Source organism: Coturnix japonica, chromosome 12, assembly GCF_001577835.2.
Source record: "Coturnix japonica isolate 7356 chromosome 12, Coturnix japonica 2.1, whole genome shotgun sequence".
NCBI lineage: Eukaryota > Metazoa > Chordata > Aves > Galliformes > Phasianidae > Coturnix > Coturnix japonica.
Window position 1 is genome coordinate 4508327 of NC_029527.1, and position 27738 is coordinate 4536064.

The 27738-nt window shown below is 44.0% G+C and overlaps 1 protein-coding gene across 16 annotated transcripts in view; it reads right to left on the reverse strand.

Moving 5' to 3' along the window:
• Positions 1–7641: 7641 nt before the first annotated feature.
• WNK2 (WNK lysine deficient protein kinase 2) overlaps positions 7642–27738 on the reverse strand; it is a 95628-nt gene continuing 75531 nt past the window's right edge. For 6 of the 16 annotated variants that reach the window (XM_015874764.2, XM_015874755.2, XM_015874757.2 and 3 more), the window contains 4 exons: positions 27061–27159; positions 22115–22159; positions 20425–20678; positions 12478–14628 (listed from right to left, as the gene is read on the reverse strand). In XM_015874764.2, the coding sequence (XP_015730250.1) occupies positions 14278–14628; positions 20425–20678; positions 22115–22159; positions 27061–27159 (749 nt within the window). In that variant the 3' untranslated portion in view covers positions 12478–14277. Of the gene's footprint in view, positions 8889–12477; positions 14629–20424; positions 20679–22114; positions 22160–27060; positions 27160–27738 lie in introns of those variants that run through there. The other 10 variants (XM_032447249.1, XM_015874765.2, XM_015874761.2 and 7 more) reach the window with 7 other exon arrangements.

The window sequence follows — 27738 nt, forward strand, 5'->3', positions numbered from 1 at the left end:
TTGTTGTCAGTTCTGCCAATTGCTATTGAAGTAAAGAGACTGTAGAATAGAGAGTCACAAAAGAAAGCAGGAAATACTTCATTTGCTGAGAAAGAGACAAAAAAAATCATACCAAATGCTTGTCCCTACTGTTCAAAATTATAACAGAAAAAAGAAGGGCCAAATTGGAGACAAGCAGCTGAATCAATCTACCAAACTCAAGAACGAGGAGTTTCATTTTCATACAAATATCAAATGTCAAAGAACATTTCTGGTGTTAAAATGCAAACAACGGGTTGGGGCTCTGCAAAACACAGTCAATATGGCAGGAATAAAATAATATTTCATAAAGGGATTTCCAAGAGAGGTAGAATTGTGCAGTTTGTTACAGATCTGCAGGATGCAGTTGCCTTTCAGTTTACTGTTTTCTCAGCCAATATAAAAATATCTCTCAAATAGGAAGATTTCCTTTCCCCAAGCTAGGAGATACCAATTTGTAACATGAAGATGTAACTAAATAGCTTGACATATTGCTTTAGGTTCCCTTCAGTTCTTTCAAAGATTTCATATAACTCATCTTCTGCCTGGATTATAAACTGCAATTTTACCTACATTATATGAGCAATTAATTCATGTCCATGAAATAGGAGATACTCAGCTGAATACAAACCTTAAAGGTACATCTTAAACTGACTTTCAGATTGAACCTTAAAACTGTATCATGTAAAACCCATACCCACACAAGCTTTCCATCCCACACAAATATTAGCCAGCAGCATTCTGACATTCCCCTCTGCCATGGGCTGGGACATCTCCCACTAGATCAGATTGCCTGATGACCCATCCAGCCTGGTCTTGAATGCCTTCAGGGATGGGGAATCCACAATATCTCTGGGCACCCTGTGCCAAAGCCTCACCATCTGAGGAAAGAATTTCTTCCTAAAGTCTGACCCAAGCCTCCTGTCATTTAGTTTAAACCCATTCCCCTTTGTTCTACCTATACCTGCTTTGGTAAAAATATGGTCTCCATCTAGTTTATAGCCCTCTTTAAGTACTGGAAGGCTACAACAAGGTCTCCCTGGAGCCTCCTCTAAGCAAAACAAGCCCAACTCCCTCAGCCCTTCTTCACAGTAGAAGTGCTCCATGCTTTGTGAGCATCTTAGTGGCCCTCCTTTGGACTTGCCTACCCAGCATCTCCACATCCTTCTTGCACTGGGTGCCCCAGACCTGGACACAGTCAGATGGGCAAGCAGTGGTCAGCACTACAAATTCCCAAGGATGCCCAAGGTATTAGTGATTTTCTACCTTCAGGGATATCTGTTGGGTTACACAACCCTTCTGTGAGTTCCTTAGGTCTTCCCCAGTTGCAGACTTTTGCTCCTCATTTTACTATGAACAGTCCTCTCATCTTCAGTCCGCACTTATTCATGACTAATTTATACTCACATGATCCCAGGCTAACATTAACCTTTAACTCCTGCAGTTCTTCCTGCTTGATATTCACTCCTTAGGGTATTTATAAATAGTTACAGTCTCATGCTTAATTTGCCGTGCTAAAAAAGATGTACTGATGTTTATCAGCAACGGAATCCTTCCTGCAGAATCATAAGCGTGTTCCTTCATCTTGAAGATTAGCTCCAAACAGGCTTTGCCAAAACACAGCGTTCCCAGTCACATGCAGAAGCTGATCACATTTTGCTGGCAGTGAGATCTCCTCAGTGTCCCCATCACTGGGTGCATCAACATGGTGCCCGGCCCCTCACACCAGGGTGAGGCCTGGTGGTACTATGCTGTTCCTGCCAAGCATTCAACCTCCACTGAGGAGATGAGGTGGCAGCCTCTGAAACACACAGAACTGGTCTCTATTGATCCTAAAGTGTTACTGAGAGCAGCCCCAAGGCACGGTGCATGTCTGCTGGCAGCACTGAACTGCTGAGCTTGGCCCGGCCTCAGCTGGGAGTCAGACACATGCTGTGTGAACAGCCCTTTGGCAGAAGGGAATTGTTATCTTCCCCAATTGGTGCCTCCTTTCTTTGTTAACAAATACTTGGAGAAATAATAATAATAAAGCGTTATCCTGAAGGTGTCTATAAACGAGCTGAACCGCTGGGAGAACTTCCTTTGGTGTAGGCTACGCTGTCATTTTTGTAGTTAAAGCCTATAGTGTTACTGGTCTTCTAAGCATGCAGAATGGCAAACATCAGTGCAAACGGGCTCCTCCAAAAGAAACAAGCACTCTGACTTAGGAAAACCCAATATTGAGCTCTGTGAAGGAGCAGCAAAGAATTCTTCACAAACCCTTGACATCTCTTCGAGGTGAGCTCCCTGCTACAGAGCTGCTTTTTAGATCATCATGCTGAAAATAGTAGTGAGAGTGCGTTTCTAGCCATCATCTGCAGAAGGGAAAAAGAGTCTTCGCTCCGAGGTATTTATAGCAGCATATTTGAATACAGGGGATTTAGTAAATTCAGAATCCTCAGTGCTGAACTTTACTGAGAAACTGACTTTGCAGAGATGAAGTTACACCTCATCAGGCTGCCTTGCTTTGATAATTAACTTACTTAAAGCGCAGCACTGCAAAAATTCTCTGCTTTAAGATGCAATATTTCACCTTGTTATTGATCTCAGCACACAGAGGTCAGGCAGGAGCTCAGAGGTTACAGACTGATTGCACCTGGGGGGCATCACCCAGCAGACAGCACCTCAATGCATGAGGTGGCCGTTGTCACTGCTTCACTGTCAGCCTATAGGTGCAGGGCAGGAAATCCATCTCTGCTCTTACAAAAGGGAAAGCAAATATTGCAGGATGAGGCTGCACATTCAGGGCACAACAAGCTGCAGCAATGAGGCACTGCAACGCCGCTGTGAATTAAAAACATCACTGTGAATTAAACAAATGAGCATCTAAAGAAGTGGACAATAATACAGCTGGGCCAGTAATGCAGACTCCCAGTTGGTCTGGGTGAACCTGCATTCCCAGCTGTACTGGTGCTGCTGTCACTATAGCTCTCACTTCTCCATGCCCAGGGCAGGGGTGGCACTCACAGCAATGCTCCCGTATTTCTCATTGTGGAAATCTCATTTAAGGTCTGGCCTCGTCCAGAGGCAGCGAGAGGCAAAGAGAAGGGTTTTATTTATTCATGCTTTTGCTTAGAATTCAAGCAGCCAGGCTCAGCAGTGTCCACCTAAGGGCTGGGGTACAGAGGGGCAGATTTTGGTGTAGCACATCAGCAGTGCAGGTCCAGATGATACATGCTGGTATGGTCCCAGTCCCCATGGCTCCCCAGCACCTGCCCAGGGCAGCAGAGCCCCAACACCTACCAGTCCCAGCTCTGTGTTCCCCTGTGCACTGGGATGAGCTGCTCAGCACAGTGTAACTGTGGGACAGGAAACAATTCCCACTGTGTGCTGAGGAGGAGGGCTGGGAGAAAGAAGGGTGACCCTGCAACAGTGCTGTTCTCCAGGGATGAGATGCCAGAGCAAGTGCATCATCGTGGAGAGACACCCAGCGAACGCAGAAACACAGCTAATTTTAGCAGGAAATAGGTTTCTGTTCTGTTTCAATTTATCCTTAAATTCCCCCTTGCCCATAGCACACAAGGATGACTGCCAAGGGCAGAGCAGCAACTGATCAGCAAACAGGGCACCAATCCGGGACACTAAATCTTCCAACTCATTCCCTGACAAAGGCAAATGCCAGGGCAACCATTCCCATCTCACGCAGAAACCCACTGGGTTCCCCTTGTTGCTCGCAGGGATTACAAACACGCCCTGTGCTTACACCTGTTTTTTAACAAAAATGGGATTGCAGGATACCCTTTTTTGCAGCCACGGAGGGTGTTTTGCTCATAGCCGCCCCCACCACCCCTGGGTGCATGTAGGCAGAGCTCCCCCGAATCATCCTGCCAGCAGTTGTACACAGCAAAGCATGAACTCAGAAACCAAACATTTTGATTGGGTTTCTGCCACGAGCAGAGCAGCGATAAGGAATGCGGCTGGGGTTGAAACACACTGGCTCCTGGCTCCAGCCTCGCTTCTCTAAAGAGGTTTTCAGAGACTCTTGCAGCTTTGAGAGAACGCTGCTGGGTGATTAAATGATCAGTGAACTCTGCCCACTTTCATCCAAGGAGATGAAACATCAGTCAGGTTTTTGATATTTGGAAGGGCTGCAAAAATAGAGCCCAGCTGATGGTGGGTATTAATAAAAACAAGGCTCGGGGAAGAGGCTGCTGCTTTCAGTTTACTTAATTAGTTTATGCACTGAAACTATGAATAAAAGGGCTGTGCAATTGCTTTGGCTTCAGTAGTAGCCCCGCAACCATGACAACGGTGAAGCATTACTGAATCACCATGACAAAAAGCTGAGACGAAGCTGCTGCAGCAGGAGGGAACTGGGGCCATTCTGATGTGGTGCCCGCATGGAAAGCACGGCCTGCCCGAGTTGGACTTCAACGCCTGGTTCTTATATTTTCTGTATGAAAATAAAGATCTTGGAACGAGTCTCGGGCCCCTCGAAGCACCTACAGCCTCTATGGTCATCCCAGACCACAGAGGGGAGGCAGAGCTGTGCTGAAGCTTCTGCCCCTGCAACAAATGGTGTCAGCACTATAGTAAGGTGTGCTGGGGTTTTCTTTTTGGAGGGTATCACCCAAAAAGAGCTGAGGGAGGTGAAGAGCTGCACACTCACACTATCGTTACTTCTGGGCTGGAGATGGGACTTCTGTAAACAGCCACAACTCAAATTGAAAGAGAGCGTTCAGTTTTGATTCTCTAACAACCACATTTTCCATTGAAGGATCATCCAGAGAGACAACCTTCAAACAGTTCTACTTGCCTGGTTTTATAATAATTGATGTTAGGAAACAGTGAAGAATAATGGCAGGCAGAAGCAAAAAGAAAAGCATCTGAGCAGTTGGCTCTACCAGACTTGTGTCCCTTCACTTACAAACACTGGTGAGCAAACAGAAACACTGTTCACATCACAGTGCTAATTGCCATCTTCCTTTCATATCACTGTGATGAACAATAAACGTTCATCAGCAAAAATACCTGCAAATACACACCTAGATTCCTATTGCAATGCAATCAGTGACTGAACTTGTACCAGTATGAGCAGAGCCACAGATCTGTCCTGCAAACAACATGGGTGCATCAGAAAAAGGATTCACTCCTCCTTCTGCCTCTCTCCTCTCATCCCCCCTTTCCTCTCCCTACTCTCCCAGTAGTAGACAGCACCGCCAGGTACATGAAAACAAAGGTTCACTCTGCCACCAATTGGTGGGCACAGCACTGCTGAGCTTTCACCACTCATATTCACAGGTGTTTGTTTTAAACCAACGCAGACTTCAGATTAAAAAAGGAGAACAAAGCCAGGTTAGGCTGGGCAGTAATTCCTCTAAGTGTCACGTTTAAGGCTGCAAAGTCTCCTCATACACCGACATCCCAAGCACTCCCCATGTCAGCTGCTGCCAGGAGCTGCACACACAGCCAATAGCCCCGGCAGTCTGGGCTCTCACATGCAACAGCAAATATTTATCAATTATTTTGTTATGTTTGATGTTTTGAGCTGACTCCCAATTTCCGTGGCTATGCTGACAGCCTTTGGGATCCCCCTTAAACATCTCAAAGCCACAAATATCTCCATGTGTGCCCGGCATCAAATCAGCATCTCGCCAAATCTATTCCTCCCTTTCTTTCCAGAGATTCTCCTGCTCCAAGTGCTGAAGTGCCAAAAAAACCGAGGGCAGAAAATGAACCATTTACACACGCTCTCAAATCTCACTGAAACTGTTTAATTCCAGTGAGGGTTTTGAGGACTTTTCCACATTTTTTCCCTACGTTGGTAGCAGTTAAAATACTTTTCTGCTTCAGAAGTCAGTGTTACAGGAAGTTAAGCTGCATTTTTAACATTTGCAGTTATGTCCTTCTATCGCCACAATATAGATATATACTTTTTGCTCAAATTAAACCGTGTTTCCTAGGAGCACGGTCACGCTGACACACCGAGTGTTTGCATACCCTGCTCTGACAGCACCAAGGGTGTCAGGGAGAAATGCAGCATCTTCCACAGCTCTTGTTGCTAAGCACCCTTGCCTACCAGCACTGCATGTTTCTCTGGGCTCTCCTGCCTTGGAGCTCTGCCCAAGCTCTAGCAACACCACTGCCCCATGGGTCACACTGACCTTATGGGGATGGGAGCACAGGGCCCATCAAATGCATGTGGGGTCCCCTAGGGCCACTCAGGCCCTGACCATTCCCTGCTCTGGGCCAGGCAAGGTGGTAGCAGGAGGCCCAAGCCCACATCTCCCAGTCTCCATAGGCCTCGTACCAACCTACACCTTGCCATGCTTTACCCGGGGTGCCCAAGAGGAGACGAGCTGCTGCCAATGCAGCTCTACCCTGAGAGCCACAGCCAAACACCACTTTGGTACTCACTGTGCACCTTATGAACTACACTACTAATAGCTAGACTGTAAGAAGTTGTTTATATATTCACTCAAAGGAATTTCAGAATAACTGGCAAACGCCTAGGAGTACCATTATACTGGGCATGGCTACGCCTATAGCAGATGAGCCGAATTGCTTTCATAGCACTCAGCACCAAATGGGAGCATTTGTTTCTCTATCCTAGAGCTGTTTTCCCAGGGGGCAGCACAGGCCTGTATGAGCTGGGGGGACTGGCAGGTGGCATGGAAGAACACTTCCCAAGGGTCAGCATTAGGCAGCAGCTTGCAGGCATGTGGCAATGCCAGCATAGAGCCCTGGGGCTGCCCGAACCCATATGAAGCACCAGGAGCACTGCAAGCTCCAAAGCTGTGCTGTCCCAGCCCTTACTCACATCACGGAGCTGCTGATGCTGGCTCTGAAGTCACCTTCTTCCAAGTTCCACTGTTAATACACAGTGCTGCACCTCGCAGTGGTCCCTTCCCTTGCAACCCCAAAGTCATCAGTCCTGATACTAACCACTATATTTAATCCAAATACTCACAGATCGTTCTTGAAGTTGTGGCCATGAAGGAGCCCAAGGGTTTGCAGAAGCAGCAGTGGGTCCAGGCATCAGAAAGGCAGGGTGAGGCCCTGGAGAGGCAGCGGGCACCCCAGGGCACTGCCCTGCAGCAAGGAACCTTCATCAGGGCTGCTCAGGAGCAAAACGGCAGGCGGTGGTAGAACACGGTGTTGCTGTGCTCGGTGGCACAGTGCTCAGCATAGAGCAGTACATCAGGCTGTGGCACTGCCATCTCCACATTGAGCCATGGGATGGGGAGCGCTCCATGCAGACTGGAGGGGCCAGGAATGTGAAGGGAGGGAGTGGTGTGCATTAGGCTCCTGTTCATCCCCTGCTCCAAAGGGAATGGAACCCTCCTGCATTGGGAAAGCTGAGAGCAAGCAATACTTCACCAACAGCCCGCAGCACCTGCCTAGCTCTGCTCTCAGCCAGGGGGTTATTTCCATTCTCGTAGACACAGGCAGGACAGGAGGCAACACAGAGAAGCACAAAGTTAGCACCAACATCTATTTTGCCACCAGGGCTTCAATTTTGAATTTCCCAGGCATTTAACAGCACTTTACTTCATGGCTCCTGAGCTCGGCTGTGCCAGCAGCACAACCAAACCCGGCTCAAGGGCAGATGAGAGCTGCAGTGGTAAGGAAATAGTGACCAGCGGCATCAAAATAAGATTTATTATTTAGAACTGAGAGCTGGAAGAGACAAACATGGCAGATAACAACAAAAAAATACGCCAGGCTCCGGATGTGAGAAGGGATGACACGGAAAGGCTCGTGGGCAACTAGAAATTCATATTTCTCTGGTACTGGAAGTAGAGTGAAAAGAAGATGGGGTCTGACCCTGCTGAGGGGAAGCCACTGAACTCTGAATGCACGGCAGTGGGTTGGAAGAGTTGGGGCCAGAATGCAACAGCAAAAAGCAGCGCTCCTGCTCCTCAGGGACTGCACTAAAAGCCACCGCTCTACAAACAAAGCAACAAAAAAAGTTGAGTAGTCCTTTGTAATAAATGATTACTCATGAGATTATTGCTACAAACGGCTCTGTACATTGCCCCAGCCCAGCAGACTGCTGAAGCCTATTGTGAGTGAATCAAGGAAAAAGAAATCTCCCACCACCATAATTTTAGCTTGTTGAAGGCACTTGAAAGTCTTTTAAAAACTGCTCCAATTACTGACTTGTCTGCAGAAGGATTTCAGGCTTACGTTTAAAATTAGAAGTGACTTGAGAACTGTATTTAACTCTGGCAAGAAAATGCGGCCAGTCTCAAAGAAAAAGAAAGAGCTGAAAAAAAAAAAGGAAATGACAAGTACAAAGTTACTCTCCAGTGAAGTCTCCGTAGGTTTCTTTACTTAATTTAACCAGATCTTAAAGTATTCTCTGTACAAAAGAACAGCTCTGACTGCGAGAAATTCAAATGGACTTGGAACTTATCTTTCTTTTTTAGTGGGACTGGAATAAATGTGCCTGGCTCATCTTTTGCATAATCACTTAAATTACAATTAACTGCATGAAACAAAAAGCATTTGAAAGAATGCCTCCTCCTCCTCCTCCTCCCTTTCCTCCTGAAGCTGCTCACAGGAACCTGGCTCAAAACAGAAGGGAACAATTTGGAACAAAGTCCTTTTCCCCCAAAATAATTTTCCTTTATTATTATTATTAATATTATTTTTTGCATAACATTTTTGTATTTCCAACTATAAATAAAAAAAAAAAAAAGAAAGAAAATGATTAGAAAGAAGTTACAAAATTGTGTCGAATGGACCAGAACGGCACAGAATTTCTCACACACGACAAATCATTTCCCATCTTCTTCTTCCTCCTCTTTAGCTGCAGCGGGACCTGGCGCTTGGCACCGTAGCTGCGGGGGCCACGTGTCAGTCGCTGGCGATCGCATTTTCAGTATCTAAAAGACAAAATGGCCACGTGAGATCACAGACCGCAGCGTGCCGAAGGCGCTTCCACGAGAGCCAGTTCAGGCACTGCACGAGAACAGAACCCGAAATCCTCAGAGAGAGACATGTGTGTCATATTGAGATTGTGGAATAAGCGTTCCTAAAACCTTTTGTCAGAGGGCGCTGCAGCAGAACCAGAGCACCTCACCCATTCCTTTAGAGCAAGGCCCCTCTCTAAGGGCAAGAGGCTACATGGAATCCGGGGCTCATAATGGAGCTGGAAGGGAATACACTGAGCACCTGGTGGGAGCAGCAGGTCAGGGTCAGCACGCGTCCTGCTGGCACTCACCCACTGACATCCTTCATTCTATACCCCAGCAACGTGCACACTGCTTATTGCGGCTGCAAGCACATACATTTCCTTTAGAGCATAAAGCTTGTTAGATTCTTCCAGAAAAGAAAATGCATTGAGTACTTCAGGGCAGAAGGGAATACATGGGACATGGGGGAAAAGCATGCTATGCAAACAGTCTGTTTGGCATGGCTCCTGGGGGGATTCCCTGTTTGGGGCTTTGCTCTCATTAACCAAAGCCCCAGTTTTCTCCCTTCTGTCTTTCTTGCTCTGTCTGTTCATAGAAAGAATTGTTTTAAAGGCAGTAAAGCTGTCCTGGTTGCCGTCCTCCCACAAACTTCTGCTCAACATCAGTTCTGTAAATCCACCTGAACCCGCCACAGTTCTCACCATTTGCCCACTAATAAAAACAAGCATCGGGCACTGAAGTTCATCCAGGACAAATGAAATGAGACAAAACCAATGATCTCCAGGTAACAGGAAAAAACCTTAAGACAGCAACAGGATGTACCCCAGCCTCCACAGCAGGTCAGCCATCAAGCCAAAATGAGAGTGAGCCCTCCTGGTTGCCTGGCTCTTGATAGAAACCCTCACAGATACTCAGCCCATGTCCCAGGGGACAACTTCTTCCTTCTTATTCTGAAGGCAGCCTGAGCTTTTGGCAGCACCAAAGAAAGCACTGAATTCAGTTACATACAACATTTTCTGAAGGGACCGCACACTTTACAACAAGGAGGTACTGCCTCCTGGTATGAGCCTTCCAGGTGAATCAGTTACATGTAATCTGTTTATTGATGCAGCTAACTTCAGCACCACAGTACGTCCAAGTCCTTTGAGCAAGAAATGCTTTCACAATGCAGAATTTGTAACCTGACAGCTCCTAAAATCTGTTTTATTACGGTGCACTTCAGCAGCTTATCTGCATTAATAACAAAACGTGGAGCCAGGGCCAGCACAGAGCCAGCCTGATGCACATACAGGACAAACAGACCTTAGGAAAAAGCAAGTCCTGCTCAGGCAACCCTCACCGGCACATCAACCACAACACAGCCCGCATCTGCTCAACAGTCAGTTTCAGCAGTATAGACAGGAAGATAATTGTATTTACCAGGTTCATTCAAGAGAAACATAGCAATCAGCACAGCAGTCAGCCTGCACAAATACCCTGCTGAATCTCAGCTCACATCTGCATTGGTACAGCTGCATAAGCACAAGTCAACCCCATAAAAACACACACACACACGAAAAGAAAGAACTGACAAAAAATAACCCGTACTCGACTTAATAAATAACCATGTCAAGAGATTCCATGTGATTATGTTTTTGCTATTTCATAGTCTCGATCCTATAGCAAGACAGTCATCCATTTGTGACAACGGGACTCAACTTGTGATATTCTATGATTCTGTGGACCCTGCAGAGATCTCGCCCCTATTCAGCAGACACACCTCTCCAGCACAGCCATCATTTCCCACAAACATCACCAAAAATCAGCAATTGAGAAGGGCAGAATTGGAACAAAATCATCACATAGGAAATAAACATTTGCAAACCGTTCAACGAAGCCAAAACTCTAAACCACGTTACTGAAACTCAGGCAGGGGGTCCTTGGCAGCAGTACAGAAAACTAAGCAGGTTTTCGCCATATTATCTAACTTCTGAGATGCAAACCTTGCTCAAAAGTCATGAAATCTTTGCCATTTTTTCAGGCAGGACGAGGAAAGCAATGCTGAGGTCAAGGAATTTCAGAATGGAGACTTTTATTCAAAACTCTCCAGGGCTGACTTTCAAAGAATGAAGCAGGACGTGTTTACCACTCAAACTGCCCATAACAAACTCATGCTTACTGAACAACACCAACTGGCTCGTTCAGTTCATCAGCCTGTTTTTGATAACCATCAATGTCAAATATCTCAGAGAAAAATGAAAGAAGCTGTACCAGACAGTGATGGAAGAGAGGTAGGTGTAAAGTGACACCTGAGCAATATTAACTCTAAGTTACAGAATGAAGACCACAGTTAAACAAGGGGGAGTTTTCACATCAGTGATTGAACACATGGGCCAGGAAGGCTAAGCTGGGATGAACAAGTGAGCCTTGAAAGGTGCAGGATCCCCTCCCATTCTTCCCTGCTGATGGACACACTCCCAACATGGGACCAGTCGCACTCCATTTCTGACTACCAGGTGTGTGACTTAGCAGCAGGAAGTCATCTTTCAACATCTTGTCCCTCCACCAACGCTGCAGCACCAGCCCCGTGGTGTCCATCCAGAGTCATTTGCTTAATTACTATTAAGGGCCAAAGCTCCCTTCAGCACGATCAGGGACAATAGAACATAGCTGGAAGTTCACAGCCAGAAGAACTGAAGCCACAAAATCCAAGTCACAAACACTGAAATGAAAGCATCAACCTCTGGCCACACCACTGGCTAAAAACTCCCCACTTAGGAAAGCAGGCACTAAAATGCTGAAAGCTTCATTTTAAAAGAGAAAATGATCACGGTTAGCTCTGGACCAAACCTGGCACCAGGCAGCCCCATCTGCTCCCACAGCTTTGGCCATGGTTGAGTGGAAGGCCCTGATGACCAGCAGCACAGGGCTGACACCTGACACACATGGGATACCCACAGCAAAGCTGCAGAAGCACAGAAGCGGTACCAAACCTCTTCCTACACAACCCTTCCTCATTTCTACTGCAGCCTACACCAACATCAGTGACTGCCAAGAACGTGCATGCAACACAAACTTGTACTGGGGCCAAGTTTCTTCGGTGCCCTCCCTCACATTTAAATTATGCCAGGATCATGCTAATGGGGCTTCCCTGGTACTGGCAGTGTGGGATGTGCACGGCCCAAACGCCTCATTTACCACCTACCCAACTGCAGTATTGCTGGCAGTACAAATGAGATGCTAAAGATACCATCTCTTAAAATAACCCATTTAATGTTCCAGCCTGGCCTGCTTTGTGGCAGCGGAGTACCAGAAATGCTGCAGCAGCAGTGAGGTTCTGCGGGGTGGCACTACATTGCTTCTGGAGCACCACTGCACATCTACAGCTGCGAGAGGTGGGACGCAGCTCTGCACAGGCACCGAGCAGCAGTGGAGGCATCACATCTAATCCTTCGCACGGAAGGCTGGAAAACAGGCGCAGAGTTATCCGAGAGAACAGGGCATTGACACTCTTCTGTTTTCAGAAAAACATTGGGTTTTTCACACAGTTTTCAAGCACAAAATGTTTATTTTTTTTTTCTTCTTTTTAATCTATACAATTTGTTGGGGCTTTTAGTGCCACTGACTCTGTCAGTATACAAGGAATGGACTATACAACAGGCAATAGCGACAAACTGTAGGATTCAGTGCAAGCTGAAGGAAAACTGGTGTGAGAACATATTTTCCATGTTTGCTCATGAAGCATACAGACATGAATCTAAAAAACCCAAACAAATTAAAGATACATGTTACAGAGAACAGAAATCTCTTACTACAGTAAGTATTTTGCCCAGGCAGAAGACTCTGCATAATTGTCTATAAAATTCAATTCTAACTGAATTGATGGAATAATATATTCAAAGGGTACAAACAAAATAATTTAGACAGAATAATGCTGGAAGTACAATAGAACTATACAATTCACAGCTTGGCAGCACAAGACATCTCTGCCCGTCAGCAGACAGTATAGAATGTCATTGCAGTAGAGATACAGAGCAACGTGCCTTCAGGTTCGACCGCTCGTTTGGCTCCCTGTGCCTTTAGGGATGGCCCTTAGTGCCGTCCATAGAAATGGGACTTACCATCAGCAAATCAGTCTCAGTGGTTACCTTGTGCCTTTAGACTGAGAGGTGCAGATGCAGACTCTAAGCACAGTAAAAGAGGCAAAAAGCAACCCGCAAGCAGGAGAGAGGTGTTCCGTGCCGCCTACGGTGCAAACTTGATTAAAAACAAAAACAGGAAAAAAAAAATAAAAATCCAATGAAAGGTGGTGAGATTCCAAAGCTGAAGCATTCATTGCTCACAGAGGGAAAAAAAGAAGAAAAATAATAGCTTCCAATTTTTATCCCGTTTCAATGTGAATACTGTTAGCACTTGAATGGCAAAACACGTTCTTAGCCTCTGTCATGGAACTGGAGGCAGAGCACATGCACACGTGTACTTACACGGCTCTGACAGCGACCTGCGGACGTGCTCCTGCGACCCAGATTTCCATCAGGCTTCTCACTTACGGAACACGCATAGATTTGTAACTTAACTAAATTATAAAAGCCCAGTAGGGAAAGAAAATGTAATCCAATTGGCTGCTGTGGTCTGGAAGAAAGCAGTACTTGTGTGCTCGCTACAGCAGCAGGATGCAACCTGCAGCGGCTTTACCAAAGGCTGTAAGGAATGGATTGCACTGCCCGAAGCTACGACCTGTTCTTATGTACAGCTCACTAGGATCACTCTGTAAATGCTCCTATTTTAAAATGTGCATTTCACTACTCCTTCTACAGACACAATAAATTTCCATCAGTATCTCAAACAAACTTCACCTCACTTTTGTTTTTTAAAGCCTCGGAAATGAAAATGCAACACATCAATTAAAATTAAAGCATTTACAGCAGAATGAAACTGAGGACAAGCTTCGACTGTAAACCTTCAATATCTTTGCAAAGAAGAAGAACTTTACTCACAGGCAAATCATAAATAAAATACATCTTTCAAATATTTTTACATCTCTTTCCAGCTGGAACTGAAAAGCTGATATTCAAGGCACTGTACTCCTGCAGGTTAGTACAATTTCTAGTCATCAATTCAAGTACATCAACTTCAAGGATTGCAAGTGTAAAACAACAGAACACAACATAATAAAGTGTCTTCAGCAATGACACATATGCAGATATTGCCGTAACAAACAAACGACCTTTTGTGAAACCCATCACAGTGATTGCTGGATGCAGTGTATGGCTGTGCAGGCTGGCAGGCCTGCTGCAGACCCACGCCTGTCCGACACATATGGCATCTACAGATGGACACGAGGTCGCTATCACTGTCACCCCTATCAGAGCCCACTGAGCTATGTCATTCTTACACGCGGGCCAGGCGGGTCGGCTGCGGGCTGCTGCAGCGGCACAGGGTACATCTGCAAGCAAGCTTTGCCAAGAGCAGAGAAATGAGCAATGCTCTGCCCTCCTACCAGTCCTGGCCGCACTGCTGACCCCGACCACTGCGCTCCATAAAGCGGCGTAGGGAAAACTCCTCCGTACTGACAAAGAGGCATCATAAAGGGTGTTACTGTGCCAGAAAGGGTAGTACCTGGCATAGGCACTGGCAGGGATGGTGAAACTCCAGGAGTTAGCGCAGCTGACATGGGACAAGACACTGGAACAATGCACCTTTTCCCCAATCCTGTTCTTACTGAATTAACCTACAAAAAGAAAAATAAAAAAGCATGGCTATTAAGCGTCCATCTTCCCATCCATGGGACGCAGGGGCTGCATGCACAGGAGGACAGCCCAGCTCTGGGCCTCCTCACACCTCTAACCTGAATTCTTTTCTGGAAATTAATAGCAAAGGTTGACACAGGGAAGGGTGTCTCGGTATATAATTGTTTAAGGAATCAGGAAACATTACTGAACAGGTAAGAATGGAATGCCGCAAAATCGCTGGTAAAGCTTTAATGTGTAAAGTAACCCAGTTGTCCCTCATTGCTACTGCATCTTGTGTGCAGAAGTAAATAAATTAAGCTAAATGCAGAATGAAACCAAATCTCGCTGCACTTCTTACAGCCCTTCCCAAAGCAGGTTATTGCTGTAGAGAGGTGTTCATGCTGGGCCGCTCGTCCAAGCCAAACCAAGGGTGGTGAAAAAAGGAAGCCTTTGCATGGAGGTTCACTATCCAGCACTGGGGGTGTGGGATCAGGTCAGGTAAACCAGAAAGACTCAGTGGGAGTTGATCCTGCCCATGGGCTGCTGGAGCCAGTCCCACTGTTTTGCTGAGATTCAATTAACATTCACTTCAATTACTCTGTTTTTGCATGCTAAGAAAGGGCCCATATTCCTAAATGTAGGGATGGCAGGGGCACCAGAATTTCAAGCTTCATAAAGCACAATGCCACAGAAACAATCATTATACAAAACGTTGCCTGGTTTCAATCTAGATGAGATTTACAGTATTTCTTCGCTTTTTAAATTTCACATAATTTACAACTCCCTGCCATGGGTCTCACCAAGCCAGCACCTATTCACGACACAAGAAGAAACAATACTCTCACTTTTGGGAGCGTCCCATTAATAACAAAAACATTTCACATCAAACTAACAGAATTAGCACAGAGGTGAAAATTCAGAGGAAATGCACATATGTGGAATGCTTACTCTAGTCTCTGGTTTTAGTCTCCCAGTTACAAATACAAATGGCAGTGGCACTCCGATGCACTGCTCTGGGGCACTCACCTGTGCTCCCAAGCAAATTTTACAAGCACACGTGCATCCAATACCCTCCACTGCTTCTCTGTCTCCAGTTCTAATCTGAAACGTGAATGTGATGGCAAACACCAAACTGAGAAGTAGCTACTTTGGTATAATGAATTTAAAACCAGTCATCCATAAAGATTCACCAAAACTAACAGCAGAGAGCAAAGACCAACAAACAGAGCGACTGAGGACGTGCACATTTATACAACATGACAACTTCTGACCGCTGTTAAGAGAACCGAGCTTGGCATCCTCAGAGCAATGATTTCCACCTCGTTGTGAGTGAAGTGGCTGACAAAGAATGCCAGTCGAGGTACCTAACCTGTAGAGGGAATCTCTTCTAAAAGCAATGGATCTATCAAGTAGCACCGAAAATGCAAGGTGACATTTTAGCAAGTTCAGCACTTATAACTGAAAAAAACCCTTCTTTTCAGATCTTTCCAAATGCTGAGTAATCTATTTCTTTACCTGATTTATAATGCTTTACCTTTTCTTTCTCAGCTAATCAACTCAGTAAAGCAGCAGCTATATTTAAGGCTATGAGTGTCAGCCAGGAATAAATGCAATTGTGCTGCAAACCCAAATGTTCCACATACACACTGAAACCTGTTTGTGTGATGACAAAGGCATGTACACAATGTAAGGTTGCATCCTCTACCTTGCTGCACACTTCGAACAAGCAAACCCCATGCTGTGAACAACAAAGACATCCACCTCATGACTCCCCCTGTACTGCAGCTGCTTCAACAAACTCATTTTGTAAACCACAGTCTTTGGAGAATCAACGAATCAACACCGACGGAGGCTGACACAACCCTGCACACAAAAACCAACTGAAACACTGAGATGAGCAAGCAGCAGTGGTACAGTCCTCAAAACAGCACTGGATTGCTCAGCTTTAGAAAAGCCACAGAGGCTGCACCTTGCTGACAAAATCTGTAAGGAAGTAATCTTGGGAATTGAAAGCAAGTGGCACAAGATCCGAATCCCGCACCAACTCAAGCAGCCCATGTTTAAAGCACACTGAAAACAGGTGTAACAACAGCCTGTGCTCATACAGGACCGGCGGCTTCTGCTTGTTTGTTTTTAATCCTCTAATTCTCCAGTTGGTTCTTATCCCTCCTTTTTCAGTGTACTGAAAGCCCAAAGTTAAGAGGTACTACTGGAGATTGAAGATTGTGTTCTTCAAGCTCCTGGAAAGCTTCTCTGACATTCAGAGCAAGCAGGCAGCATTGATCAGCTTCAATCAAGCACAAATGCATCACATTTGTAACATTCATAACATTCATCCAATTCAATTGACATGGAAGACACAGCAAAAGGTGTTAATAGTCCTTCTGTTCCATTCTCACATCTGCAGCTACCTTGAGAGCACCTGCTTCCCAGGCAGGCGGCTCATTAAAACAAAGGTGCACTAAAGGCAAACAGATGTGCAGTGATTACTAACAGTGCCTACACTGCCACACACGTCAGCAACTGACACAGACTGGTATGCCCCACAGATACAACCAGATCACGGACTCAGAGCACATTTACAGCTTTTTGTTTTTGGTAATAGTCACGTAACAGTACAAAGGGACAAAACATGTTTGCTACACTCTTTGTTCCCAGACATCTTCAAATAAAGTCTGTAGCCACGCAATACCCAGTGCTTTTTACACAGAAAGCAGCTCACGGTCCTAGATGTATTCCCCTGCTGGTGGTAACCACAATTACCTGCAAGAAAGGATCACTTCATCACGCCTTCAAGATGGATAAGCATGAGAGATGTAGCTATTTGCAGGCAGACTGACTGAATTCTGCCTAGTATCTCCTATTCCCTATTACACAGCAATCTGTGGACAGCAAGAGAGAATTCAAATAATACCCTTAGTAATGACTTACTGCAAATTTGTTTTTGGGGGAAAAAATGCACACAGAGAAAAAGAGAGCCATCTGGTTTGATGTTATACCTTGTATGACACATACCCTGGACTTGCACCTTAGGAGGATGCTCAATGGCTGCGTGGAAGAGCTCTGCCTGGTGCTGATCCCTGGTGCTGTCCTTGCAGCCAACAGAGCACCACAGGACAACTCACACATCTCCTACTCCTGCCTAAAAACTCTTCAAGGAGACACTTTCCTTTCCCAAAACCTCCAAAGTGAATTTAGAAATGCCTGCATTTCCAGTTATTACAATGGGCCAGTGTTAGCTTCTCCCACAACAAAATATTCGGTTGCAATATATGAGACAGCTGGCCCTGCCACTTTCCTGCTGGTTTGTTCCAGTGTTTAATCATTGGCACTATCAAAGATAAAAAGAATGATAAGCATCACCATGCTTCCAATTTATCTAGCTTTTATTTCCAACATAAAACCTTATTAAAAACTTCTCTGATGAGCTGTGAATCTGTTTAGCGCTCCTGTTTATCTTTTATTGCAAAGGTAATCTTGCATTTAATCAAAACAGACAAAAAGATGGTGTTAACAGATGGTCAGAAGAAGTACAGCCTGAGCTTTACATGCTCCCTGTTAGAAAGCTATTTTTTTCAATCCTTTGTGATTTCTTGAGTGCTTTTTGTCTAATACCGTTTTGAAGCGTGGACTCCATACTGCTTTACTGCAAGTACAACATCCCTCCATATAACTCCAAGAACTGGTGTCACTGGGTCACTCTCCTGGCTGCCCAGGCTAAGCATCTTCTCTGCTTCCTCCCTCTTCTCCTGGCTGTTCTTCTTTCACTTCAGATCCCCTTGAAGGTTAATTTGAAAAGGTACTCAACTACAGCAGTGCTCATACAGCTTTAAAAGACTCCTTCACCACATTTGTGGCTCTGCTTTCTGCTTCCTAGGCTCCAGGAGGGTGGGTGGATGCAGCACAGTGGCAGCTCCTGCTCCCAGCCCAGTGAATGCAGTTCAGCACTGCTATTTCATATTGGAAGGTTTGAAGAGGTCTATGGCAAGCTGTGCCACTCCTGTGGTCAAAACACCCTAACAACAACCCTAACACAGGAGCCATCCACATTTTCATCTCTTCTGCAGCCCACACCCCAACTAGGAGTGGTGCATGAAGTCACCTGCCACCAGCTGGCACAGAGCTCTCAGTCCCCAGCTACAAGTGTTCCAAGCAGCAAGTGACAACGTAAACCAAAGTGCGGGGAATCCCAACCTGTCTACATCCTTTGTCAACAATCCAAGTTACTTCAGCCTTGGTAAATCCTTGGGACAGACACATTCGAAAAAAACCAAACCCTCTAAAACCAGCGTGTTAAGACAGCACATGGCAGAAGGTAAAATTAATCCTAAATCGATGTTTACATCATTAAGATGACTCCCCCACATCTCTTTTCCAGAGTTGTAAACAGGCAGAGCACCCCCCCCCCACCAGATCCTTCCATCTCAAGGAACAGACAACAAGCTTTGAAAAGCACATCAAAAAGAGTAAGTGACAACAAATGAACAGAGCCTGTGGCCTCACCATTGCTTCCCAGATCTTCTATTTCTGTTTACAGGCACCTTTATGACTTGTTTTCTGAGAACTTACGGGGTTCTGACGTCATTTCCACTCCAGAACACGTTTATGCTGTTTAAACCATCGCTATGGAGAAGGATTATTTACTCTCCAGTTTTTGTTCATTAATGGCCACTACAAATCGATACAGAACTGCTTAATAAGCTTACGCAAGTGCTTTTCCCTGTGAAGTCAGTGATCTACTGAGACCAGCAGGTAGCAAAACAGACACATCAGCAAGTTCCTGCTTCAGCAGGACCCACCTGAACAGCAGATGAGGTGCCACTGCTGCATCCAAGCCTTTTCCCTTCTACATGCCAAAAACACAATGGTTTTCTATCCAGGTCCAGTTATCTTGTTTTTAAGTGGCTACCTTCACTAGTTCTACTCACACAATTTCTTTGCCTTTAAAATTAATCTGTTTTCCCCTATTTGGCTCAATTTCCGCTCTTCCAAAAAATGAATCCAGCTAAAATAATTAGTTGAGGAACCACTCGTCTGTGGGGATGAGAAAGGGATCTGGAAAACCAGACCAGGGTGGAAGAGAATTCTGAACTGTGATTCTGGCTGTGTCCTCAACACTGTCACACAGTCACAGAAACAAGCACTGAACACAGACACAGACACACATCATGGTACTGTTTGCCTGCTATTGCAAATAAGAAGAGACAAATGGGGCACCACTACTTCCTGCTTTGTGGTACTTCACTCCCATGAAACCACTGAGGATGGCGTTTCCATGAGGCAGAAGGCCTTACAGATGCACGAGATTAGTACTGCACAGTGTAGGATATCAAGCATGGGTCAGAACAACATGGAGCAGTGTCCTGTCTCAGCGCAGTACCTGCACCGCTTGTGCTAAGAGAAAAGCTTACTGCCAACAGGCCGCTAACCCAGCCACTGCCTGCCTGCCTGAGGAAGATTCACGTTAAATGTCAAAAAGAAGAAAACGTTAGCAATAATAAAAACTTAAGTCCAAGAACATACGGTTAGTGGTATAAGTATTGCTGCATGTTACTGTTAAAAATATATATTTTAAAATATATATATATATAGCAGCCCATTTATCTCCCAAGATTATTCCAAAAGACAATTAAAAAAACCAACAAAACTCTTCTAGTACTTAATGAAAAGAGTTGGACATTTCTACGAAGCAACTATCTGAAGTAATTTAGTTTATGTCCTTCTCCAAATCTGAGTTCTGCAAAGGCTGTCAGACACATAGCAAAAAGGTACGTTCTTCAAGGAGTGCCACTTACTCCACATGTCTCATTCTGTGTTTGCATGGGATTTGCCTTTGGCTCCATGTCCTGCCTTTTTTGGTTCTGCTTCAGTTGGTTTAAAGAAGGTTTTGCCTGCGCAGCTCCAACAGTTTTGCTTGTCCACTGGTCAACCAACTTGTGAAGATCGTCGGTGAACGTTCCCTTCTTGTTGTTACTGTTGTTGGCCTGAACCTGCAGAGTTGATTGCGGGAGGGGCTCAGGACACGTTACAAGACTGTTTGTAGAGGATCCTGGAAAATCACACACAAAGAAATTGACAATGGCATCTCCGTTTCACCACTTGTCTGCTCACATAGCTTCCCACAGGCTGCAATTCAAACTGTGGCTTTCCTGACTTTGCCCTCCCCCTCCTTTCTACAGAACACCTTTGCTTAAAGAAATGGTCCGGGTCCATTGATCCAAATGCATTCAGATTACGTCTCATCGTGTTACCTGCCCAGAACTTCTCTCAACTGAAATTCACGACAGAGAGAGAAGGAATAAATGCACAGATGCACTCCCAGTGCCACTGACACTGCCAGGCTTGCTAAGTCTCTCCATGGAAAGCTGCCATGGGTGCATTACTTGCTGCACCTTTGTGCATTTTAAAAATTGAATTTTATTTGCATAAGTGTACTGCCCTCCTGGAAAAATTTAATTAGCATGTAGGTTAAGAGTACAATCAGCCTCAGCATCTCAAAGGCTCCAGGACCCACAGCCTCCCTCTGCCATCTTGACATTTTGGGAGAAAAAAACATTGGGACCGTTTATGTACAGAAGGAAAAGGAGAAAGGAGGCCGTAAGTGGGCGTGCGAGTTTCTGACACAGAGATACACAGCTTCTGGGATAGTTAAAGGCAGATGGGAAAAGCACTAACACAAATTTAATTGTACAGGCTTGTATGTCTCTAGGAAGAGATCTGTCCTGTTTATCTGTTGGTAACTATAAGTCTGACAAAGCAAGACCAGCAGCAAACTGGAAGAAACTTTCTACAAACAGATTTACTGTATCTAAAGATTTTAATGTAGACCATCTCTCCAAGCAAAAAGTTCACAGAACTGCAGTAAAATCGTTACAGAAGCAAACACAAACATTCAGTTTTCCGTTTTCTGTTAATGAGCTACCAGTCAATGAAACCGAATAAACTAAGTATTCCTACGGTCATATAAAATACAATAATAACCTTCAAATGATCATGCATTCAACCTGCAACACAACTCGTAAGTGAACACTGCTCATTTCCTTTTCCTTTTCTCTGGGGAAAGGGACCAGTGAGAAAATAAGTATTCGGACAGGAAAGCTCTTCAACTAGTGCTTAACATTTCATGCATCTCCACAGGAACAAGAGTTTTAAGCTATTAATTCCTCCAGCAGAAAACTGCAGTCGTATAAAGGTGTGTTTTTAAAGAAAACAAACACACAATCCAGTTTTCTGGCTGCATGCGTGTACAATCTCACACACAAAGAATACCACGACTGTCTTGCAGCATGCGTAGTTCCCAAACATCACAGCACATGCATTATTAGGAAAGTATCACAACATATATAGTCTAATTTCATACCAGTATAAGTGCATCAGCTCTATTCATTAAACAACTAGCTTTTAGTAAAAAGAAAAAAGAAAACTCAAAGAAAAAGCATCCCATGCCATAAAGGAAATACTGAGAAACAAAAATGGGATAGTTACTACTACTGTGATCTTTGCCTAGACATAGTCGTTTCAAGGTGGACCCTACAAGGTAAAACAATACAAGACATACAGAATTAGGTAAGACTAAACATAACAAATCTGACGGACAAGCTTCTGTACTTTTAAGCAGTCAGAGAGTAGTTATTATGCAAGAAAGGACAGACAAAGTCAGCAGTTCAGGTGAGTAAAGGAAGTCTAAGTAACTGGACAGCTCAAACCTTTATTAATGTGCAGCCATTCAGAAGCTTTGAGAGGTACAATAGCATGCCAAAAGCAAGGTCCCATGACTTAAAGATGCATTTTTTTGGTTGTTTCAAATTGCCTTGGCTTCCTAATAGGATATTTTGATTCCTATTTATGCAGGAAATGATGTCAATTCAGTTTGTGATAGGAGGCCAAAAATGCTTTCAGGAACAAGTAACGCTAGTCTGGCTGCAAAGACAAACTGTACAATAACCCTAAAACATCCCGTTTTACAAGTCCAAAAAGATACATTGTTCTGCAGGTCTGAGGCCAATTTTATCAATTATTTATTAGTATGATTTATGTCTAAATGTGAGATTCTGAACTTTAATTAAAAGTAAATGTAAATGAGTTTCCCTTCATCTCGTCCAAGTGCAGAAAATCCAGCAGAGTAGCTGAGTTCTCATTTAACCAAACTACGTGCTTTTTCATTATTATCTTGTTAGAGCCTTCATTATTTTACATATTCTGTTGGACAGTTATCTACAGTGCCAGATGTGTACAGAGAACCCTATTTGACAGTTAGGTCTTGCCAGACATTGGCACCATTTCCATTAGAGTGCCAAATTTCCTGAAAGGTATTTTGGACTTGATAAGAAGAATATCGTTATGGTATGGGAGGAGATGAACATCCGATATGGGGTATGATGAGTTTATCGTGAAGAAGCACTTGAACGCATGAGTAAAAATCAGAAGGCTGGGCAGAAAGCAAGGTACAGAATGTATGTGCTTTTCTTTATGCTAAACTGGTGCCACTGTCTTATTTTACTGTGCCAGAAATGCAGCTTTAAACCCAGAGATTGCAGGTCCAGGTTGACATAGGCTCTGAATGAGTCTTCAAAGGAGAAAGGAGAGACATCACTCAGAGACTGGAGAAGAGAAAATAAAGAAAAGAGGGAGGAAAAAAGGGAGAAGAAATGTTTGTGTTCTGATATGGGTGGCATGAGGAGGAACAGAACGATTGGTTTGAGAGAATTTTTTGTTATTTCCTATGGCTTAATGAATTTTATATTCCAGGAAAATCAGAAGGACATGACTACAGTAATGTCTTAAGCAAGCATGACCAAAAGCTTAGTTTCTCAACTCAAAGCTTAGATGAAAAGTACAAGTCACATTCACAACTGAACATCGTGTCGCATTTTTTTGTTGTTGTAATTTTTCTTCTCTTTTCCCTCATATATTTTACAATGCCTGTCTTCTAAAGTCAGCTAGCAACCCCCGTTATAGAAACATCATCAGCAGTAATATAATAATATAATGTTAATTTCTTAACTACCCTGCAGCATTCTGCATGTGGCAATAGGTAGAAGTTGGCACAATCTGTATGCAAATGAAAAGTGCCCGCAAAAACTAAAAGCAGGCAGCTGACTGCAGGACGTGCTCAAATGCATGTAAAAATGTTTAATCACCAACCCCACTGCTTCCTGAGCACCAAGCCATGAGCTCACGTGCACCCTGGGTGCCAGTGCAAACCTTCTGCTCCAAAACACGTGGGGAAGTGACAGATAGCGCTGATCCTAGACATGCACAAGGTACCCACACAAAGGGAGCCTGCTTGAAGAGAAGTGCTACTAAAAGGCGAATCACTAAAAAGAGCTGTTTCCTCCCAACTGCATCACTCCAGCACTGCCTGGGAGATGGGAACATTACCTAGCAGGGACGATGATCATCAGCTAAGATTTGATTTATATTCAAATTCAATTAAAAGTGCACTTGGTAAATCTATTTCACCAGATTAATTGTATTATTTCCACAATAAAGGTGTTTAATAGCTGAAAAAGGAAAGGAGATGAACCCTAATTAATTGAGATTTAATCTCTGACTGTAAAAGTTAAGCTAAGTTAAGCTTTATTTCCAATTCCAGGGGTAACATCTGAGAAATTAAAGAGCTATTGTATCTTACAGGACAGCATAAAACCCACTGTCCCATATTTGTGCTGTAACAGCTGCCAAAGAGCATGAAAGCTAAAACAAAATTGAAGCAGCAGTACAGTGCTAGACTATTTCCATAATCCCATTCACATACAATATATTAATTACTACAGACCTGACAAAAATTGCTTTGCATGAGATTACAAGTCTAAGCCAAGTGGAGCTTTTGAAAATCCCACTCACAGTCAGTGCAAACTCTTCTCTAGGACAATTTAACCTGTGGGAAGAGCTTGGGCTAAAATTAAGCTGAAGACCATCAATAATATGTATTGCATTCCATGAGAAGTTGAAGGAAAAAGTAATATTGGACAAAGAGACAGATCAGGCAGCAGTTCTGGGAGAACTTTAAAGTGTTCAGAGCTAGATGGGCTTTGTAGCCAGGCACATCTGTCTTTAAAGCATTTGAATACTACTTCATGGAAGCGTGCTGCTAATGTATTTACTACTACAATACGTCTAAGCTCCCCTCCCCAGGGTGCTGCTATTCCTCAGTCAAATGTTCAGATGTAGAACATTCCTGAAAATGCAGCACAGATCCTCCCAGCAGCTCTCAAATAACAAAAACAACGTTGATTTGAGGGACAGATCCAGCTGAACTACTAAGTCCCTCCAAACAGCTACCTGCATCCAAAGCTCACAGCTCAGGCCCACATGCGCTTGCTCCCTATGTTTCAAACCCACTCTTGGTTCCCCTGCATGCAGAGATGCCCACACAGAGGGTGTGCAGGAGCTGCTGCAAACCCTCAAGTCTCCTTTGCACTGGGCAGCCCATGTAGGATCCTAACAGAGAAGGGCCACAAGCCAGCTGGCTCTTCTCCTTGCCATCACTGTCACTTTGTGCTGTTCCTCGAGGCCCACTGCTGCTCTGGACACCCACTAGATGGAACCACCAGACATGTCTGCAGGCTCTGGCTGCACAGCCCAGCTTCCTTACAGGTCCCCAGTTCAGTTCTGCTATGACTCACAAATGGGGGAGTACAAATCTCCAAACACTTTACCCAAAGAAACAGAGACATATGGGCTGAGAACATAAACCAATTTGTTGTGCTGCTGATTACTTGAAGTATTGGGAAGCTTCATAATTGGAAGAATTCACATATTCCCTCAGTTTCATTCACAATATCCATGCACCCAAACTTCTTTAATACACTGTTTGTGAATTGCCACCTCCCAGACCTTTTGCATCCTCCTGAATAGTGGTTTTGTGAAAGATAAATGAAACCACTTCCGAGCTTTATAAGTTCAGGAGAAGAAACTACTACGTCCATTATAAAACCAAATGGCAAAACTCAACATGCTGAGATTTCCCTCAGGAACTCAGAAGAACCCAGAGTGCAAAACTGTTGTTAAAACTGGTATGAAAATAAACAGTGTGCTAAGCAGTAAACATCAGTTTCCAGAACCTGAATGCTTGGATTTTAGGGACCTCAAACAAAATCAAGATTATTCTTAAAAGTATTATTGTTTATTTGTAACTTTAGAGGGAGTGTTTTTAAGTGGTCTTGTGCCTTTGATCTATACCACGTGGGTAATGACGAGCAACATCGCATTGCAATGGGAGACTTGGTATCAATGCAAACAAACAGTGGGTTAACCATTTTCTCCAGAACATTATCAGCCTTCCTAATTTTATATGTAAGTGGCCTATAGTACCTGGTCAGCCCAACATATCTTTATTGTACAAGCAAAATCTGTTTGCCTAAAGGGCAGCAAATACTGCTAGGTAAAAAGGTTTGCACTTTTTAATTAAATAGCTTGATATCATTTGGTTGAATCGCCAATTACTTTAGAAGTCGTACAAATAAGGTATAAATAGTAGGTGCACAATTATCTGAATTGAGAAAAACTGGATCCTAGCAATCCATTTCAGAGTATCATATCATCAATCTGATACTGCTTTTTACTTATTTCTGCTTTGATGAACTGCTAATTGACTTCATCTCAGAGGTCACGTAAGGTCATAAGAAAATAAACTGAGCGCAGTGCTTCAGCCAGATCAGTTTACACATAAAGTCGATGGCACTCGCCTTTGGAGTAACCGGATCTTCCCGCCACTTGGGTGTAGGTAAGAATTGCTCGCTTAAACTAATGGAAGTGAATGCATGGGGAAAAGCCCACCTAGAAGAGACATTTTGAAGGAACTAGCTGGAGCACTTTCGTCTCAGCATTTCCACATGCAAAGAGCGGGGGGAAAAAAATTAAAGAAAATAGAGTGGATATAAACAGTACTGTAGATCGTGTTAATACAGCCCTTGTATGGAAGTTATACCCTTCAGTGACCTTCTAGTATTGTATCAGCTTGCTACATGCATGTCTTCATAGTCCAAACATGTGTGAAAGAGACCATTCGTCTACAGAAGGATGGATTTCTTTTTGTTGTCGCTGGAACCGGGACAGCAGACATGTATATTTGCCACATTGCAAATAAAAAAATTACTTCAACATAAATCACATAAAGTACAAAAGCTTTGATAAGTCCAGGATAAAATTTACCATTAGGTTATATCATAAATGATGAGATCTTCCACACATGCTTTTGGTGCCCAGGCATGAGCCAAAAGCAGTGCAAAAAAAGCTTTCATATGAAAAAATTAATATAAATAAGGTGTGTTTGTGATGATTACTTAAAAGAAAGATAAAAAAGAAAGATAAGATGGCTCAGAAAAAGGGGCATCCTGCCAAACATATTAGAGATACAAAACATGAGATTGGAAAAAGGGGTAAAAGAAAGATGGACTGTGATAAAATACAAAAGAACAAATACAAACAGATGGACAAAGACACAGGTCCACTGAGGAATCTGGTACGAGGTTTGCTACTAGATTTATAGGTCACTCTCTCAGACGTTTGGTGGAAAACCGTCCAGCCTGTAAATGAATATAAAGGGAAGAAAACAAAGACACTTATAAAGTACAAGTAGCTGTGATCAGATGTCCTATACCATCAGTCAAATCAGCTTTGTTAGTTAAACATCCACATCTCCATTTTAACTTTGCCAAAGAGGATTAAGTTAATTGACCATACACAAAGGATGCAATAACAGCAAAAGAGAACAGATAGATATTTTGTAGATTAGTTTGGCAGGATGTGCAATGAGAGGAAGGTATTTTAATCATCATTATAACTTCCACTATGCATGGCAACAAGGTCAGTCAAAACCTACAGAGGTATGCACTACACAGAGGTACCAGAAGTCAAGACTGGGGAACAGCCAATCTACCGCTCTGCAGTCATTTAGCTGAGATTCCAAAAGCATGCACAACATTAACCCCTTGGATAAAGGGGACATAACTTGGTCCTCTCTATTTTTTTTGCCCACACCTGAGAAGGATTAGTACTTTATAATGAGGATCTCCAGGTCTACCCATATCAAGGGGCTAAAACAAGAGCCCAAAATGGACCAAGGGAAACAGTCTCCTATCCGTCTTCATTTGTTAGGTTTTTTT